The 18,553-nt window shown below is 34.6% G+C and overlaps 2 protein-coding genes across 4 annotated transcripts in view; both read left to right on the top strand.

Moving 5' to 3' along the window:
* The first annotated feature begins 606 nt into the window (after window positions 1-606).
* On the top strand, window positions 607-13,814 carry galk1 (galactokinase 1). Its single transcript, NM_001006002.1, is given in 8 exon segments — window positions 607-981; window positions 2,830-3,019; window positions 5,860-5,979; window positions 6,591-6,726; window positions 7,418-7,599; window positions 10,027-10,177; window positions 10,361-10,523; window positions 13,621-13,814. Coding segments are annotated over 8 exon segments (1,182 nt in total). The 5' UTR covers window positions 607-813; the 3' UTR covers window positions 13,693-13,814.
* A 1,096-nt stretch (window positions 13,815-14,910) lies between these two features.
* llgl2 (LLGL scribble cell polarity complex component 2) overlaps window positions 14,911-18,553 on the top strand; it is a 57,052-nt gene continuing 53,409 nt past the window's right edge. For 2 of the 3 annotated variants that reach the window (XR_015503606.1, XM_087275441.1), the window contains exon 1: window positions 14,916-15,087. The gene's annotated coding sequence lies outside the window, so the exon portion shown is untranslated. 3 annotated transcript variants of the gene reach the window in all.

The raw sequence follows: 18,553 nt of genomic DNA, 5'->3' as shown, positions 1-18,553 counted from the left end.
TATATATATATATATATATATATATATATATATATATATATATATATATATATATATATATATATATATATATATATATATATATATATATATATTGCAGTGACATGTGGTGTGTTTGTGTTTATGTCATTTGGCTGTATTTTTTTTAATTGAAATAACATTGACAAATGATATATGAATTATTTTGTCCAATGACAATACATTAATATTAGTTTAAATATGTTTGTAAATTCGTGTTTTTGAAATTATCTTGAATGTGTTTTTAATTTATGCTTCAAAAATTGTGAATAGTTTAAATGAATGAAAGGGAATAACCTGTATTCCAGACATGATTTTATTAAATATATTTGTATATATATTCTTTATTTTGAATTTTTTTTAAATAATATTTGTTTCTGCAAGGTTATTGCTATTACTGTTTTATTATCATCTTATAGTGACTTTAAAACATTATTATGTATTACGTTTTTTTTTTTCATGATCTTCATAATGACATTTTACAAATATGAGAGTTTTGCTTACATTGCATCCAGCTCTGAACAGGACATTGACAGTGCAGCGTGTTGAAAAACGTGTCATATGACTTTCTGCACCAATCAGGAGCTTGTGTATGTAGGAAGTGTCTGTTCCTGACCTACTGGTTTCTATTCCTCTGTATGAATCTTATGGATTAATATAGTTTTATTCAGTTTATAACTCTCTCCGGCTGCTAAATGAGTTGTCTTGCGATTTAATTTGCATTTCTTCAGTTGCTCAAAATCTGTCAAAGAATTACTTGGATTTTATGTGAAATAACTGAAACATTGCACAACAATGGCAAACATTTGTCAAATTAAAAAAGTTGCAGATTTAGTCTCTGAAGCTCGTCGTGTGTATCGGGGCACATTTGGTGAAGATGCTAATGTCGCGGTTTGCGCCCCAGGACGGGTGAATTTAATCGGAGAACACACAGATTATAATGAAGGATTTGTCCTCCCTATGGTAAATATTTTTTTTCTTTCCTCTATTAAATGCCATTTAACTTCAAGTGTTGTTAAAATAAACAAAAACGACGTAATATGTCAACTACTGTGTGTGAAGTAGCAATGTTTGATTATTGGTAACGTGAACGAATCGTTCTTTGTGTTGAATCAGTTGAATCGATTCACAAAGAACTGGTGACTCACCTAATAGTAGTCATCATGAGCCAACATTTACATAAAATTAAAAAAAAATTCAATCAATCATTTGATTGTTTACCAGTTTAATCAACACATATTTGAAAAAGAACTGATGAACCTAAAGCAGGCAAACGTTGTTTCAACCAAGAGAAAAAATGTGTATAATCTGTTAAGTTTGTTATGAGTGACTTTATGATCTGAAGCAGCAACTATCTGAACTATAGGGCACATGAAACAGCTATAATAAATGTGCCACATATGCTCAGTTTGAACTTTCTGGAGCTTGTGATGAAGTTATATGTGTTCCAATTACTTTTGAAGTCGGAAACCAGAGCTGGATAAGATGTCACTCCAGAGTTTGACCCTGTTCCAGGACACAACTCAAAAAAATAAGACAGACAAGAGTTTATATACCAGTAAATAAGAACACATTGAAAAAATAGACATTTTGCAAGTGAGATTTCTGGTTTTAGGGTGTGTTACAATTAAAAGTTCTCTTTTGGAACCCAGAATACACATTCATTCACTCATTTTTTTTAGGCTTAGTCCCTTATTTTTCAGGGGTTGCCACAGCGGAATGAACCACTAACTATTTCAGCATATGTTTTACTCAACAGATGCCCTTCCAGATGCAACACAATACTGGGAAAAGAACCCAGAATATCACACTTATAAGTACAAACCGATTTTGAAACAGAAGAATGAAATACTGTTGTCAATGACATTAAATTATATTGACTATTTCACTGCAGTATGTTTGGAATGTGAGTAAAACAAGTGTTAAACACATTAAAATCACATGGGAATTATTTGGACACATGTGAAACACAAAAATCAAATGTTTGTTTATGTGAAGTGTGATTGCACGTTTTGTATGTTGGTTTATCCGTGTGCATTTTACATGGTAAAATTATTATCAACTCTTCTTTTCTTTGTGCGGTATATAAAATATCATTACCCGCAGTACTGAAATCCTGAGCAATGGAATTTATTGATTGTCTTTTCCATATCTTTTTAACTCTTATGTGCTGTTTGGGAGGTTTTCATCCACTCTGGGGTGATTTAGAGTCTTAATTTGGCCTCAACTTTCTTTGTGTTTCAGCAAATGGAATGACTTTTGCTGACAAATCTTAATTTGACACATAGTGTGGAGAAATGCTTTGACGATTTTCAAAAACTAAACAGTACACCCTGGACTAATTGACTACCCTTTTATCATGTTAGTGGCTCTTTTTTACCCCATTGACTTCCATTATAATGACATTTTTTATTGCAAAGCCACAACATTATATAATTATGTATTCTTGATTGTTGGGGTGTGGGAAGAGGTAACATGTTTTATTTTTTCTGTTCATCATCAGTTGCAGTGTAGTTTCAACTTTCAGTCATTGATAAATGATTGACAAGCATGAGCAGTTTACACACTCCTTAGAACTGTGAATTAATCATGTGAACAAACTGATATTCCTCTCCAGTCAAAACTAGCAATAGCCCACTGAAAATCTGTTATAATGTTAATTTGAATTTGAAACCTTGCTGTCTTATTTTGCTGTTCTTTTCCCGATTGCTTGTGTTTATGTAATGTTTGTTGCTGCTACAAAGCTAGCTTTTAAGCTGCTGAAATGGCAGTAAAAATGAATGACTACTACAACTATCTATCTGGTTGCAGGCCTTGCCGATGGTGACGGTCATGGTGGGCAGTAAAACGTCTGGCCAGAAGTGCAGTGTTTTAACTCTGACTGAAGCTGCTGATGAGCCCCGGCTGGTGGACTTTGATCTCCCCAATGAACTGACCCCTCTTTTAAGAGGGCAGCCAAACTGGGCCAATTATGTAAAGGGAGTTGTACAGCACTACAGAGGTAATCTTTTGCAATAATTTTTTGTCTATCTGGCAAAAAGGGGAAGTAATGAGGAAGTGTAGATTTAGTCTGTCTCTAGCACTAAATGTGACCCCAGGGGCCCGCGCTGAGAACTCGTCTTGAGTAACTTCTTAATGCAGTGTTGCTTTCTGGTATCCATAATTGCAACACTTGCAGAATAGTTGTTGAACACATGTTTACTGTTGCTCTTGAAGAAAATAAAGATTGAATATACTTAAGAATGGAGTATTTGGTTGCTTTCACATTAGCACTTTTGGTCCTCACCAGGGTTTTTTTTGACGTCAAAGTATGATACGTTTAGCTAGGGTGAACGCCATCTTCTGAACTCGCGTGTGCACCTGCAAACTGTACTTGAGTCTGCCTGAAAGAGGTGGTCTGGGGTACGATTCGCATGAACTCTGGTCCGGTTCACTTCTGAAATGAATGCAATGGTATGGAAGTTAACAGCCTATGTGTATTACCTACCTTTTCGACAAGCGGGACTGAGCCAGTGCAAACAGTGATAATGATGACCCGGTTTTAGAAAGAAGGTTAAGTGAAAACTCGAGTATATTAGCCCTGAAATGAGAGAAACCCTGTGTTTTCCATTTCAAAATGGCAGGTTTAAGAGAGATAACTTTAACTCAGCGTAACTTACTCTGTGAACCTAACCTGGTCAGAAACAGGGGCCTGTTTCAGTAAGGAGGTTCAACTAACTCATAGTTTAAACTTGAACTGTGAGTTGACTTACCGAGAGATTAAAAACTCTTGAGTTTTCGGTTTCAGAACAGCTGATCTGAGTTAGGTCAATCAAGTCTGATTAGACTAATTCAGAGTTAAGCGCAGACACTGCAACTATAAAAAGTCATTATCAATGGAGCGCAGATATTACGAGTCACCATGGCAACATCTGAAAAAAAGAGATCAGCATATCATTTTCCAGCTGAACTTGATGTGCTTATGCAAAGTTATAGCAAATATGACCTCATTTTTTTTTTTAAATAAGCAATACGACTGCATCAGTGAAACAGAGACAGTTAGTGTGGGAAAACATAGCTGCTCATGTTAATATACAAGTTTACATTTAAAATATTTAAAGCATTTAAATATTTAAGTATAATAAAAAATACGCAAGGCAAAGCAGTGGCGCAGTAGGTAGTGCTGTCGCCTCACAGCAAGAAGGTCGCTGGGTCGCTGGTTCGAGCCTCAGCTCAGTTGGCGTTTCTGTGTGGAGTTTGCATGTTCTCCCTGCGTTCGTGTGGGTTTCCTCTGGGTGCCCCCCACAGTCCAAAGACATGCGGTACAGGTGTATTGGGTAGGCTAAATTGTCCGTAGTGTATGAGTGTGAGTGTGGGTGTGGGTGTGTGTGTGTGTGAATGTGTGTGTGGATGTTTCCCAGAGATGGGTTGCGGCTGGAAGGGCATCCGCTGCGTGAAATCTTGCTGGATAAGTTGGCGGTTCATTCCACTGTGGCGACCCTGGATAATAAAGGGACTAAGCCGACAAAAAAATGAATGAATGAAAAAATATGCAATGTAATTTGTGACGTTTATTGACTTTTTCACTTGAAAAAGTGGGGAATGGCCGTAATTTTGAAGTTATTTCAGATGTAATTGCATTAAATTACATAAAATAGTCTACTGCATAGTTTCTACAACAATTTTGACAAAAAAAGAATGCAGATATAAACTTAACTCAATGTTCTGTGGAAATGTTTAATTTAAGGTTTCCACTTTTAAACACGTATATCACTTTAAGATAAAATTTCATTTTTTATAGTAATTTTTTTCGGGGTTTTCACCTTTAATGTTTAAGACAGTAGAGATTATTGACAGGAAAGCATGGGGAGCAGAGAGAGGGGAAGGATTGACATAGGACCGTGAGGCGGGAATCAAACTTGGGTTGCCGTGAGTGCATGTGTCGATGCATTAACCTCTACACCACTGGCGCAGACTAGAATGGAGTTTTTAAAAGATTTAAATGTGACATTTAGAATGTAAGCAGTACTAAAAATAGTTTTCAAAATGAGTAATAATCCCATTAATCTAGTTACAGTACATATCCCTGTCGAAGGCCAGTGAATTTCAACTAATTATTTATTTTTTGCAGTAATATTAAAGCTAAAACTTAAACTATAGTAATGAATATAATTGTAATGTTCCCAAAAAAGGACAAGTCATTCTCATAACTTTGTTCTTTGTTTGACTAAAATGTAGGCAATGAATGACTAAGGCTAAGGTGAGAAAAAACGCTTCACTCTGAGTTTTTAATCTCTCGGACATTTAACTTCTGCGGAGTTCAAGTTTAAACTCGGAGTTGGTTGAATCTCCTTACTGAAACAGGCCCAATATCAGCTTGTTTTCTTCAAAAACAACTTCTGCGGACATTGCATGATGTTATGAACATTTTTAATATTTGTACGGCAGATAGACACAAGTGGCTTTCTGTATTTTGGTTTTGGTTACAAAAGTACAGTGTTCATTTGTGCATCTTTAAAAACATTTATAATCCTTTTAGTCGCTGATATTATATTTTTAGCAGGTGAAAACTCTAATGGCAGATGGCTGCTTCTCACTTAGGGCTGTTTATGCTAATGAGGGAGAGATCTTCACTAATGGGTGGGGCTTTTTCCCTCTGATGACATGTACAAAGGGAGAATGTCAATCAAAGTTTTTCTACAGTTTTTATGAATTGTGATTATAAAAATGATTAATGCATTTATACCATAAGAGGCTGGCTATATTCACATGCTGTTGCCACATAACTGTTTAAATTCTTTATAGAAGTGATGTTTGCATTATAGATCCCCTTTAACATTCACAATATTATTTCTTTTACAGCACACCCCATTCCTGGCTTTAGAGCTGTAATAGCGAGTAGTGTGCCACTAGGAGGCGGACTGTCCAGCTCTGCCTCACTTGAAGTGGCTGTGTACACTTTTCTGCAGCAGTTGTGTCCAGGTAAAACCTTTTTGTAATATTCAAGCATTGTTGAAACTGACTTCAAGATGTTCAGGATTATATTTCTCATGTTTTTAAAGAGAAGTCACTGTCACTATGAAAATACAATGCATCATAGTGTTTTAAATGATGAGTAGTTTATTTACTTATAAGTAGACCCACACGGAATCTGCACATGCAGATTTCTGCAGATTTTTAGCCCATCATTGATTCTGTTTATTTACTTGTGTAAATGTGTGTAAATTTATATTTATTCAGTTTTTAAGTTAATTTCAGTATAATTATTGACTAATATGAAAATGTTCATATAATTTATTTACAATGTAGTTTATAAAGTAATATTATCTGTCTTTTAGTAGATTTATTATATGACAGACTTGCATTGTAAACATTAAACAAAAGTTAAAAAGCTTTTATTTTTTATGTAATATATTAAGCTTTTAGTTATGAAACTACCGAAATCATTCCACATAAATTTGCAGATTTTTAACAAAATTCTCAGCAGAAATAACAAAAAAAGTCCACAGATTCTATCTGGCCCTACTTACAGTATAAGTGTAGTATACACTAAGTATACACTATAGATAAAACCAAGTTTGAAACTTCCACAGATGATGGAGATCAGATAGCAAAGGCAGTGGCCTGTCAGCAGGCTGAACACACTCATGCTGCGGTGCCCTGCGGCATCATGGACCAGTTTGTGTCTGTTTTGGGTAAAGAGGGCCACGCATTGCTGATTGACTGCAGGTAAGTAGATTTGGAAATCAAAATTCTTCTGTCAAATTACAATTCATCAGTTACGCATAGTTGCTGAATTGTGTATATACAGTTGAAGTCAGAATTATTAGAACCCCTGTTCATTTTTTTCCCCCAAATTTCTGTTTAACGTAGAGAAGATTGTTTTTTAACACATTTCTAGACATAATAGTTTTAATAACTCCTCTCTAATAACCGTTTTGTCTTATCTTTGCCATGATGACAGAACATAATATTTGACTAGATATTTTTCAAGACATTTCTATACAGCTTAAACTGACATTTAAAGGCTTAACTAGGTTAATTAGGTTCACTAGGCAGGTTAGAGTAATTAGGCAAGTTATTGTATAATGATGGTTTGTTCTGTAGACTATCGAAAAAACATATAGCTTAAACGGGCTCACAATTTTGACCTTAAAATGGTTTTTAAAAAATTAAAAGCTGCTTTTATTCTAGCTGAAATAAAACAAATAAGACTTTCTCCAGAAGAAAAAATATTATCAGACATACTGTGAAAATTTCCATGTTCTGTTAAACATCATTTTGGAAATACTTAAAAAAGAAAACAAAATTCAAAGGAGGTCTAATAATTCTGACTTCAACTTTGTGTATATATATGTTTATAAGATTATTATTATATATGCTTAAATATTTATTAAAACATATCATGCAATATTTTCAGATCTTTGGAGGCCACTGCTGTCCCTTTAGCTGACCCTGGACTTGTAATCTTGATCACTAACTCAAATGTTAGACATTCGCTCACAGGCAGTGAGTATCCCACCAGACGAAAACAATGTGAGGAAGCAGCAGCCATTTTGGGCAAGAAAAGTCTAAGAGAGGCTAATTTGCAAGACTTGGAGGGTAAGATTACAAAATGTATAGCTAAAATGAATTCGTTCATTTTCTTTTCGGCTTAGTCCCTTTATTAATCTGGGGTCGCCACAGCGGAATGAACCGCCAACTTATCCAGCATGTGTTTTTACGCAGCGAAAGCCCTTCCAGCTGCAACCCTTCTCTGGGGAACATCCATACACACTCATTCACTCTCATACACTTCGGACAATTTAGCCTACCCAATTTACCTGTACCGCATGTCTTTGGACTGTGGGTATAGCTAAAATAATATACAATCAATTTAATCAATGTTATTATTATGCTGGATTGAGAAAGTCAACATGCCGATCTGCTATTTCAGCTGCTTAAACTTCTTCTGGCAGCAAATCTCTAGATGCATCTTCTCTTTTGACTTGCCAAACTTGGCAGCAAACTTCTGTCTGATCTGTATTTGTATACTATTTATTTTCTAACTTATCTGACTTAATGTTTTTGTAATATGGGTGATCAAAGTCCTAAAACATTTGAAACCAGCTTAAAAAAGATTTTTGCTGGTTGTTCAAACTACTCATTTAACATGAGCTAAATCAGCACTCAGTTCTTAAAATTTTTGGGGGGAGAACTTAATTGTTTTATGTTCAATTCACTTAAATTAGCAAAAACAATTAAGTTAATCGATTTAAGTTGGGACAACATGAAGAAATTTTGTAGAATGCAGCATTTTAACAGTGATCTTGAAACATAGTTGGTTTAATCTGGTCGAACTAGTCTCTCAGCTTGACCAAATAGTGTTCGGCTGATTTTAGCTGTCAGATAGTTGGTCTATCAGCCTAAACAGTTAAGACCAGTCAGGCCATCTATAACCAGCTATAATTAAGATGGAAGATCAGATAAAACCAATAATTATAGGCTACTCATGCTAGCATAATGTTTTTAAGATGTTAATTTCTGTTAGCAATGTGCTAAACATACTAGCATGTTAGCTATTCATGCAAATTCATGTTGTGTCATTTTAGCAATGTGTTAAAACTTTCATTAATTTATTTTCCTTTCAGCTTAGTTTTCATTTTAGAGGTCACCACAGCGGAATGAACCACCAACTATTCCAGCATATGTTTTACACTGTGGATGCCCTTCCAGCAGCAACCCGGTATTGGGAAACATCCATACACACACACACACACACACACTCACACACACACATGCACACATGTCTTTGGACTCTAGGGGAAACTGTAGCACCCAGTGGATATCCACATGAACACAAGAAAAATACTCCACACAGAAATGCCAACTGGCCTAGCTGGGACTCGAACCAGTGACCTTCTTGCTGTGAGGCGACAGTGCTAACCACTGAAACTGAACATTTATTTTGCTAACAAAAATAAAGAACTGCAAAGGGAAAATTAAGTTTTGAGAAATAAAAATGAAGTTTGTAAACAAAAAAGAACTGCAAAAAAAAACAAGCAGTGCAAAAAAAAGAAGCAAAATATATAAATATTTGCAATAAAAAAAAAACTATAAATATTTGCAACCCAGTTTTTTTAGCATTGCTTTTATAATTTTTTTTGTATTGCTTGATTTTTATTTGTGGTTCTTTTTTGTTTCACTTTTATTTTCCAGAATTAATTTTCCCTTTGCAGTTCTTTATTTTTATAAGGCAAAATTAATTTTCATTTTTCAAAAATTAATTTTCGAATTACGATTTTTGGAGATTTGCATTTAATTATTTTTTGCTCAATACTTTATTGTTTGTTTGCAAAACTTTATTTTGCAAGTATATATGGCCCTAGACGACACAGTGGCACAGAAGGTAGTGCTGTCACCTCATAGCAAGAAGGCCGCTGGTTCGAGCCTCGGCTGGATCAGTTGCCGTTTCTGTGTGGAGTTTGCATGTTCTCCCGACGTTTACGTGGGTTTTCTCCGGACATGTGGTACAGGTAATTTGGATAGGCTTTTTGTTGTCCGTAGTGTATGAGTGTGAATGATTGTGTATGGATGCAGCTGGAAGGGCATCCACTGTGTAAAACATATGCCGGATAAGTTGGCAGTTAATTCCGCAGTGACAACCCCAGATTAATAAAGGGACTAAGCCAAAAAGAAAATAATTGAATGAATGTTGATCCTAGATTGACTCCATACCAACCCTTATGAGTTTCTGTTGAACACAAAAGAAGATATTTTGAAAAATGTTGAAAACTAGTAACCATTCTTAAAAATAACTAAAAAATCCTGAGGAATACAATAAAAATATGGTTATCTGTTACCGACATTCTTCAATATATCATCTTTTTTGTTCAGCTCAAACTGGTTTAGAACAATAAGGGTTGGTACTGTAAATGACAAAAGTTTCATTTTTGGGTGAACTATCCCTCTATCCAACATCAATGTTTGACTGCAGCTTTACTGTCTAGATACATAATAAAACATGCATATTTTGTGATTTATTTATAGCTGCCAAGGATAGATTGGACGGTGTGACATACAGACGGGCACGTCATGTGATTGAGGAGATCGAACGCACAGCTCAAGCTGCTGAAGCACTGAAGCAAGGGGATTACAAAGAGTTTGGGAGGCTGATGGTGGAGAGCCACAATTCTCTGAGGTAAACATTTATAATCGAAGCAAGATTATCATGACTCTGTGAAAGCATCCTGAGATTAGAAGCGCTTCACAGTGACTGAAATCTTGTTTGCTTGACTTAATTGTTCGATCGTTGGGGTTAACTGTCAGTTAAATGGCTTTTAATGATGCATTATTTAACTGGGGTTAATATTGTTTGTGGTAGGGATAATTACGAGGTCAGCTGTCCAGAGTTAGATGAGCTGGTGTCTGCAGCGCTGGAGGTTGATGGAGTGTTTGGGAGTCGGATGACAGGGGGAGGCTTCGGTGGATGCACGGTTACTTTGCTTCAGGCTCATGCCACGGAGAGAGCAGTGAAACACATTCAGGTTTTTACAAGTTTAAGATACAGCTGAAGTCAGAATTATTAGCCCCCCTGTATACTTTATTTCCCTATTTCTGTTTAACAAAGATTTTTTTAAACATTCCTAAACATAATAGTTTTAATAACTCATTTGCAATAACTGATTTCTTTTCTCTTTGCCAAGATGACAGTAAATAATACTTTGCTAGATATTTTTAAAGATACTAGCATTCAAGGGTGGGCAGTATTTATGATACATGTATTTCAAATTCGTATTTCAAATACAAAACAGTATTTAGTCATTTGTATTTGATAGGGTTTATGAAAATGGGCGAATATTTTGTATCAAAATAATTTAGTGTCTTGTATTTTTTTATTTTTAAAAACCATAAAATACTTTACAAGAAGTAGACGATGACATCACAAAAATGAGGCCTCTGATTGGTGCTTTCTCAGTTATTCGACTAAGCTTGAGATCAGAACATTAAACTGATTTATTTTTAATAAGGTGGTCAGAGATGGGAGCATGGATGGAAATTACGCTTAAAGAAAGTACCAGACGAATGGTGAAGGTATATTCAGGAGCAAGTAAGCAACCATTGAAAATAGCTACTGAGCAATGCTAAGACCCAAAAATATATTATGGCTATAGTGGACAATTGAGCATCTTTGCTTAAAGGGCCATGAAACCCCCCACTTTCGGTTCAAGTCTACCTCAGATTTTTTTCAAAAGATGCACCATCATGGGCGTGGAGCTCCGCAATCAGAGGAAGGAGTGGGCGTGGCCAGCAGAGCAGGGGAGAAGGAGGGGAGCAAACAACTGTTGTCAGTCGGCTCACAAAATGAGACACAAACCGCCAGGAGACGCATGATTTTATAGTTTACAAAGTTAAACTGCAAAGAAATAAACAGTAATTTAATGCCCTACTAAATTTGTTATTTGTAATTTCATATACACACAACTACAATTTCTACAATTGTAAAGATAATCGTGTTTATGTAAACACTAAATGAGGACTTTTCCCTCAATCCCCGGGTCTGAATGCAGACTCAGTGCAGCAGGTCTCCTGTCCTGTCTATTTTAACCGTTGGCCCTGCTGGTAATCTAGAGGATTTAGGCAAACACAGCAGCACGGCAATGTGTCTATGAACTCCACTGATAAAAGACAAAGTCCGCCATTCTCCAATTCTCATACTGCTCTCTCGACTTTGCTGTATTGGCCCTGACAGCATCGCAGGGAAAAACTTGCAACAAACCACGTGGATCATGGAAAAACACATACGACACTTCATGAATACTGTGTGGGGTCCGTGGATGCGGTTTCACCCAGTCATTAATATAGAGTCTCAGAGCTTGGCACTGGCAGGTCTGTCTTGCCTTCAGAAAGCACTGCAGTCATGAATAATTAAGAAACAGGCTCGTCTCATAGGATAAGAAAACTCAGCTATGAATAATAATGAGAAACCGACGCATCATCTTTGCACTTGCAGTTTTGCGTCACCACGTTTGATCCCGCCCCAAAAATCATTCTGAACCCGGAAGATGAAATTAGCTGACAAAAGCTCAAAATTATCCAGTTTTCCCACAATTGCAGCCAACATGTGCTAGCATTGTCTAAACTGATGCTCAACACATACACGTTAAAATTTTAACATGTTAAAATCTCAAAAAAAGTACTCAAGGGTTGCTTGAACCTTTAAGAAATATAATGGACTAAAATCTCAGTCCTGAAGAACAGGATGAGGAGCTTCAGAACATCATCAGTGTCAGTCTGCTGTAGGTAGAAATGCAAATACTTTGTACTGGCTTTTTTAAGAGTCTAAACTACGAGTCTATAACTCTCTTATAAGACAAACAACATAAAAATAAGTCCTACATTGGCGATACCTTTAATTCTTCATTTGCTGTTTCAATGGCACTAGTTGATCTGCAGGTGCACTGTATAGCTAATTAATGAAGATGAAAGATGACTGCATAAAGATGTCAATATGTCACAAGACATAAAACACAAATATTTAATAATACTCAATTCAGACTCCTCAAAAACTCCAGACTCCCGTCACACAACAGCAGCAGCAGAGTTTTTAGTAGTTTCACGTTTTTACATTGAGTATAAAAGAGTTTGATTGGGGAAAAAAAATAGATTTATGACGTATTCTGTGAACAAACAAATTTAAATGAACTCTTCATATAGGCCTGTCACCCTCTTAAAATAAAAGAGCTTTAAGAGGTTGAATAATCATTGAACAGAGATGATGTCAATTGTACTGGCCACACAATAGGTGGAAACATAATCTACAGATATAGTGCTGTTCTGACTCATTATCTGCAATTACTGGTTTATATACAAGTCTAAATGACTAACCGTTAGGGCACAACTTCCCCCTTTAGGTCAACGAAGTGGCAGAGAAAAGTTGTTATCAAACATTGTTTACTTCACTAGTTTAATGTCAGTCAGTCATTGGTTTTACAGTCAGTTTAATGGTGAAGGGATTGATCCAACAGGACTATTGATGGAAGTTTTGTGATGAAATGTCATGCTCCCTTGTAGAAGTATTTTGCAGTATTTTCAAAACACAAAATACAGTATTTTATTTTGATATTTTTTGATATTTGATATGATATTTTTGTGGCTGCTGTCATTTGTAGTTTATTTTGATACACTTATAATTTATGTTTTTGGTATTTATTTTAAAATACATTTCAATGTGTTTGGCCCATACCTGCTGGTATTCAGCTCAAAGTGACATCAGCTTAAAGTGACAGGCTTAGCTAGGTTAATTAGGCAAGTCATTGTATAACAGTGGTTTGTTCTGACTATCGAAAATAGATATTGCTTATGGAGTCTAATAATATTAACCCTAAAATGGTTTTAAAAATTAAAAACTGCTTTTATTCTAGCCAAAATAAAACAAACAGGACTTTCTCCAGAAGAAAAAATATTATAGGAAATACTGAGAAAAACTCTGTTAAACATTATTTAGGAAATATTATGATAAAATTTACAGGAGGGCTAATAATTTTGACTTCAACTGTGCTCTGGGTTTCTTTGAATTATTATTTCATCCAAATGAAACCGATGAATGCCAACTAATGAATACTTTTTTCTGTTTCTATATAGGAGAAATACCAAGGATCTCCCACTTTCTTTATAACTACCCCATCAGAAGGAGCTCGAGCTCTCAACTTATGATTTAATTTAGTACTAAAACAGATTTATTTTTACTTGAAGTATAATTTAAATTGACTGTCATTTACATTCATATTATTAATCAACACACTAATCCAAATAAATTTTCTCTAATCAATGACAAATTTGTTATCCAATGCGTCTTCTTGCATTTCCACAATGATTAACATTTTTAATAAATGGCAAAAGAATTGTATTTGCATTAACAGAGTTCATTCATCGATGATTACAGTGATAATTACATAGTTATATGATGATATATATGATAGTTACATACAATTACATGTATATATAATATGTATGTATGTGTATATGTATATATATATATATATATATATATATATATATATATATATATATATATATATATATATATATATATATAATATATATATATATATATATATATATATATATATATATATATATATATATATATATATATATATATATTTGTTTACTTGTTTTTCTGTGAGGAAAAAAGAATGGCAATCACAGCTCTACCATGATTTACAGAAAACGGACACTAAAAATCACTGAAAGTCTAACAATAGTTATGGGCTTAAAAATCTGGTCAGGAATATTTAGATGAAGAAGCATTTGATGCAACATATTAACAGGCTGCCTCACAATACTAATACATTGTCATTTTACAATATATACTTTGCCAATACCTTTTGAATCACCCATTTGCCAACAAGAAGTTTTTATTATTTATTATTTTATTTAAAGTCTAAAAAATAATCACATACTTTTATTTATATTGATAAGTACAGGTAACAATTAATTAAACATGTCATGTCCTGCAAGGCATTTATTTAATCCTAAAATAAAGATAAATAACTAAATATTTATATTTGTATTGTAATTGTTGTAGAATTCACTCATGTAATTGAAGCATTTTTTACGATACATAATTTTAAATGATGTGTGAGAGGATATACATATAATAACTTATTACTAAATATCTCAAATATTTAAATATCTAAAAATCTGTTTACATATTATTAAGGCAGTACATGTGTGTGTGTGTGTGTGTGTGTGCGCATTTGGGGGGTGCTACTGTACTTAAAGTGTATACGTCAGCATTTCATGATATATTGTAATGAACTGTGCTCTAATAAATCCGCGACCCCTAACGGCCGCGTGCTGAACTGTCCCGGAAGGCGTTCGTTCAGGGAGGAGCCAGAGCGCAAATCAGCAGTGAGCGCAGCAGGAAACACTTCACTGATAATCCTTAACCGCTGTGTCCATACACACACCTCGAAGGCGAGGTAAACACGGCTCGAGCTTGCTCACCTTCACCGTTCGGCGTGGTTTTCCTCTTCACCTCGGGATAATTGCGCAAACCCGTTTGAATCGTGGACAGAGCCGGGACGTCGGGCCGCGGTGAATCAGGTGAGTCCTGCCCGGGCCCGTCGACTGCTGCCCGGCCACAGGTGTTTCCACTCTCCTACTCCTTGGTTATATCGCAAAACATACTGAACTGACTAGAATGCGACCGCAGAAATGTTCTTATTATTCCTAGAAATACTGTCTAATTCGGGAGCTCGAAAAGTGTTAGTGTATTCTAACTTTCAGCTTTATTAACATGTAATTATGAGAGTGTTGTATAGCTAACTAATGAATAACAATCAATCTCAAACGAAAGCAGCACCTAGTGCTGACCTTGTGCTGCACTGTTGCTCGTCTTATCGTGGAACTACACCTTTCTGAATGAGAGGACAGAAAATGTATTGTTAGATCTCTAGTTACTACCTCAACAACTGTACAGATTACTGTATCTGTCCTGCACTGTTACTTACTCTTTCTGCCCTGCTATAATAGTGTTTCAATTATCCTATATCCTATTTATTTATTGACTGAAATAGGTTGACTTACTATGTGCAGATGGACGTTTAGATGTGAAACTAACTGTAGGTATACTGTTTATAGTATATTGTGGACTCTTGTGTTGTAGATATCAACTGATATTATATATTACAGCATACTGAATGTGAATTACTGTAAGTATCTACATTATTGTTTCGAATAACTTTTGATGAAATAAGGTGCAAAAACTATGCAGTAATATTCATTAAGGTAAAGTTGGTTTTATATTCGCATATTCAGACTTTCTCGCTAATATTATAACTTCATAAAACTCTTCTTTGTAAACTCTGAATAGTGAAATCATATTAGCAGCCAAATCCTATTAAAGTACAACTTTATTCACAGTCAGTTAAATAGTGCTAATGTTGTGCAGAAGTCATTCTTGCATGGGATTTCAGAGCCAATATTTACAGTAGCCTGTCACTGTAAAGTTGTCACTGTACCAAAATGAACGAATTTACGAATATAAAAACAACTTAACCCCTATCTAATATTCCATTACTGCATTCTTCAGCATAAAATATACAGCTGTGGTAAGGGTAAAGTTAGTTTTATAAATGAAAAGTTTAGATGGAAAAATTCTCTAAATGCCGTCTGAAATTTACCTCTAAAATGAGCATTATTATCAGGCTTCTCTGTGTATGTTTAGTAACATCACTTTTTATGGCAAGGAATAAGTCCTTTGTCTTTAAAGTGAAATATCTCAACATAAACAAAGGAGGCTGTGAAAAATGTTCATTATCAATGGAAACCTGGCACTTTGCAACTGAACTCTTCATAAATATATTTTATATTTCACACATTCATTCATTTTTGACTAGTTACTATTTGTGCCATGCTACATTAAATATTGGCTCTGAAATCACATGCAAGTATGACTTTAAAACGTTAGCTCTATTTAATTGACCGTGAACAATGTCATACTTTGACAGTCATTGGCTGCTAATATGATTTTCCTATTTAGTATTTCCAAAGAACACATTTCTGAAATTATATTTGCAAGGTGAAAGTCCAAATGTGCGAATATATTTAACTATAACTATATATTTAACAAAAAAATAAACAAAATGCTTATTCCGAAATAAATTTGATGAATATTCCATTACCTCATTCTTCAACATAAAATATACTATTGTGGTAAAGTTTGTTTTAAAGCAAAGCAAATATTTTAAAATATCATCAAATTATATATATATATATATAATTCTATATATATATTATTATATATATATATATATATATATATATATATATATATATATATATATATATATATATATATATATATATTTGATGATATTTTAAAATATTTGCTGAACTATTGGCTAAAAAATGGACAAATTGCAGTGGTTTGAAAATTAATTAGTTTTTCAAGGTCAACACTGTGATTTTAAATGCAAACGCGATTCTAGAAAATAAACACAGATTTTGTTTAATTCATTTCTATTTAAGCATTACTTTCTCACTTTTGAATCAATCAATCTCTGTCTATTTAAAAAGATTGAGTGTCTTAGACTTTCTTGACATGTAAATGCAATTAGTGAGACTTGGCAAATCAATCTAATATCGGTAGACCAGTAAATAAAGAACTGATTAAGTGAAATTTGGAAATTTGTACAAGTGCATTGGCTAGAATAACCATGTGAATAGAGATCAGTAGCTGCGGTTTTCCACATGCTTTTGAGTGAAAAGTTAAAGTGTTTTGGCAAGGACTGGGGAATTGGCTGTCCTTGGTGTAGTTCTCGTGTACGGCTGTCCCACCGGTCTGACAGGTTGAGAATGGAGAGTGAAAAAGCCTCTACCTCATCTCAGCCTCTCCTGTTGCTTCACTCAACATGTTTCTGATGTCACGGTTCTCTCATTTGCAGACTCAGAGTCACTACATTTGATTCATTTTCCTTCATGGGTAATTTGTGGATTAAAGTATATTGTTGCAGACTACAACTAACAATTGTGCCATGTACAATAGCTTGATTGTTGGCGTCACATGCAATTAAACGTTAGCTCGTTTCTTTCTGAAGCGACCTGTAATGTATGACTGGATTTATCTTTGACCTTTAGTTGAGCCAATGCAAAGTGCTGGTACAGTGACCTCAAATAACACACTTAAAACTGTGTTAATGTACCTGACAAACCCGTCATGTTTGTGTTGACACAAGGACTGACCTGAAATACGTGTCAGAGAAGGATACGGAGTGAATATGGGTTTGTTTAATACAAGTGCAGAATATTTAGCAGTTTAATCCACCAGGATGTGCATTTTTAGTCAATAATATAGTGAAAACAGTATAACATTCGTTAGAAAAGATTACTTTTTCTTATAAATGCTGTTGTTTAAATGTGTATTAATCAATGAATCCTGAAAAAAGCGTACTTCCCACAAAAATATTAAGCAGCAAAATTGTATTAACAATAATAAGTGTTCGATGAGCCAACAATATTATATACTGGAATGATTTCTCGTGTATTTTCTGAAGACTGGAGTAATGGCTGCTGAAACTGTTGAAATGGAAAGCTTATTTAAATTTTAGGGATGCAAGAATTCAATGATCAGGATCAGTACTGGCTCAGCCATTTTTACTGATTATTGATCGTAAAGAAGTAATTCAGATTCTACATTGTGTGAATGAACTGTTGTTACAATTAAAGGGATAGTTCACCCCAAAATGAAACGTTACATACTATTAGCTTGCCCTCGAGTGCTTTTTAAGTTTCTTTATTCTGTTATTCTGAAACTTAAAAAAGTGTTATCATTGACTTCCATAGGGGGATAAAATACAATGGAAGTCAATGGTTACAGCTTTCCAACATTTGTCTACGTATTTGCTTTTGTGATTAACTGAAAAGGTTTGAAACAAGTAAAGGGCGAGTAAATGATGACAGATCTTTCATTTTTGGGTGAGCTATCCCTACTATAAAACATCATATTTTTGTGTGTTTTTTTCAGCAAAAGTACCTCATTCCATCACAACTAACATGTTGTTAAAAAGCA

Source organism: Danio rerio, chromosome 12, assembly GCF_052040795.2.
Source record: "Danio rerio strain M-AB ecotype USA chromosome 12, GRCz13ab, whole genome shotgun sequence".
In the NCBI taxonomy this organism is placed as follows: Eukaryota; Metazoa; Chordata; class Actinopteri; order Cypriniformes; family Danionidae; genus Danio; species Danio rerio.
This window is presented reverse-complemented; position numbering and strand designations above follow the sequence as displayed.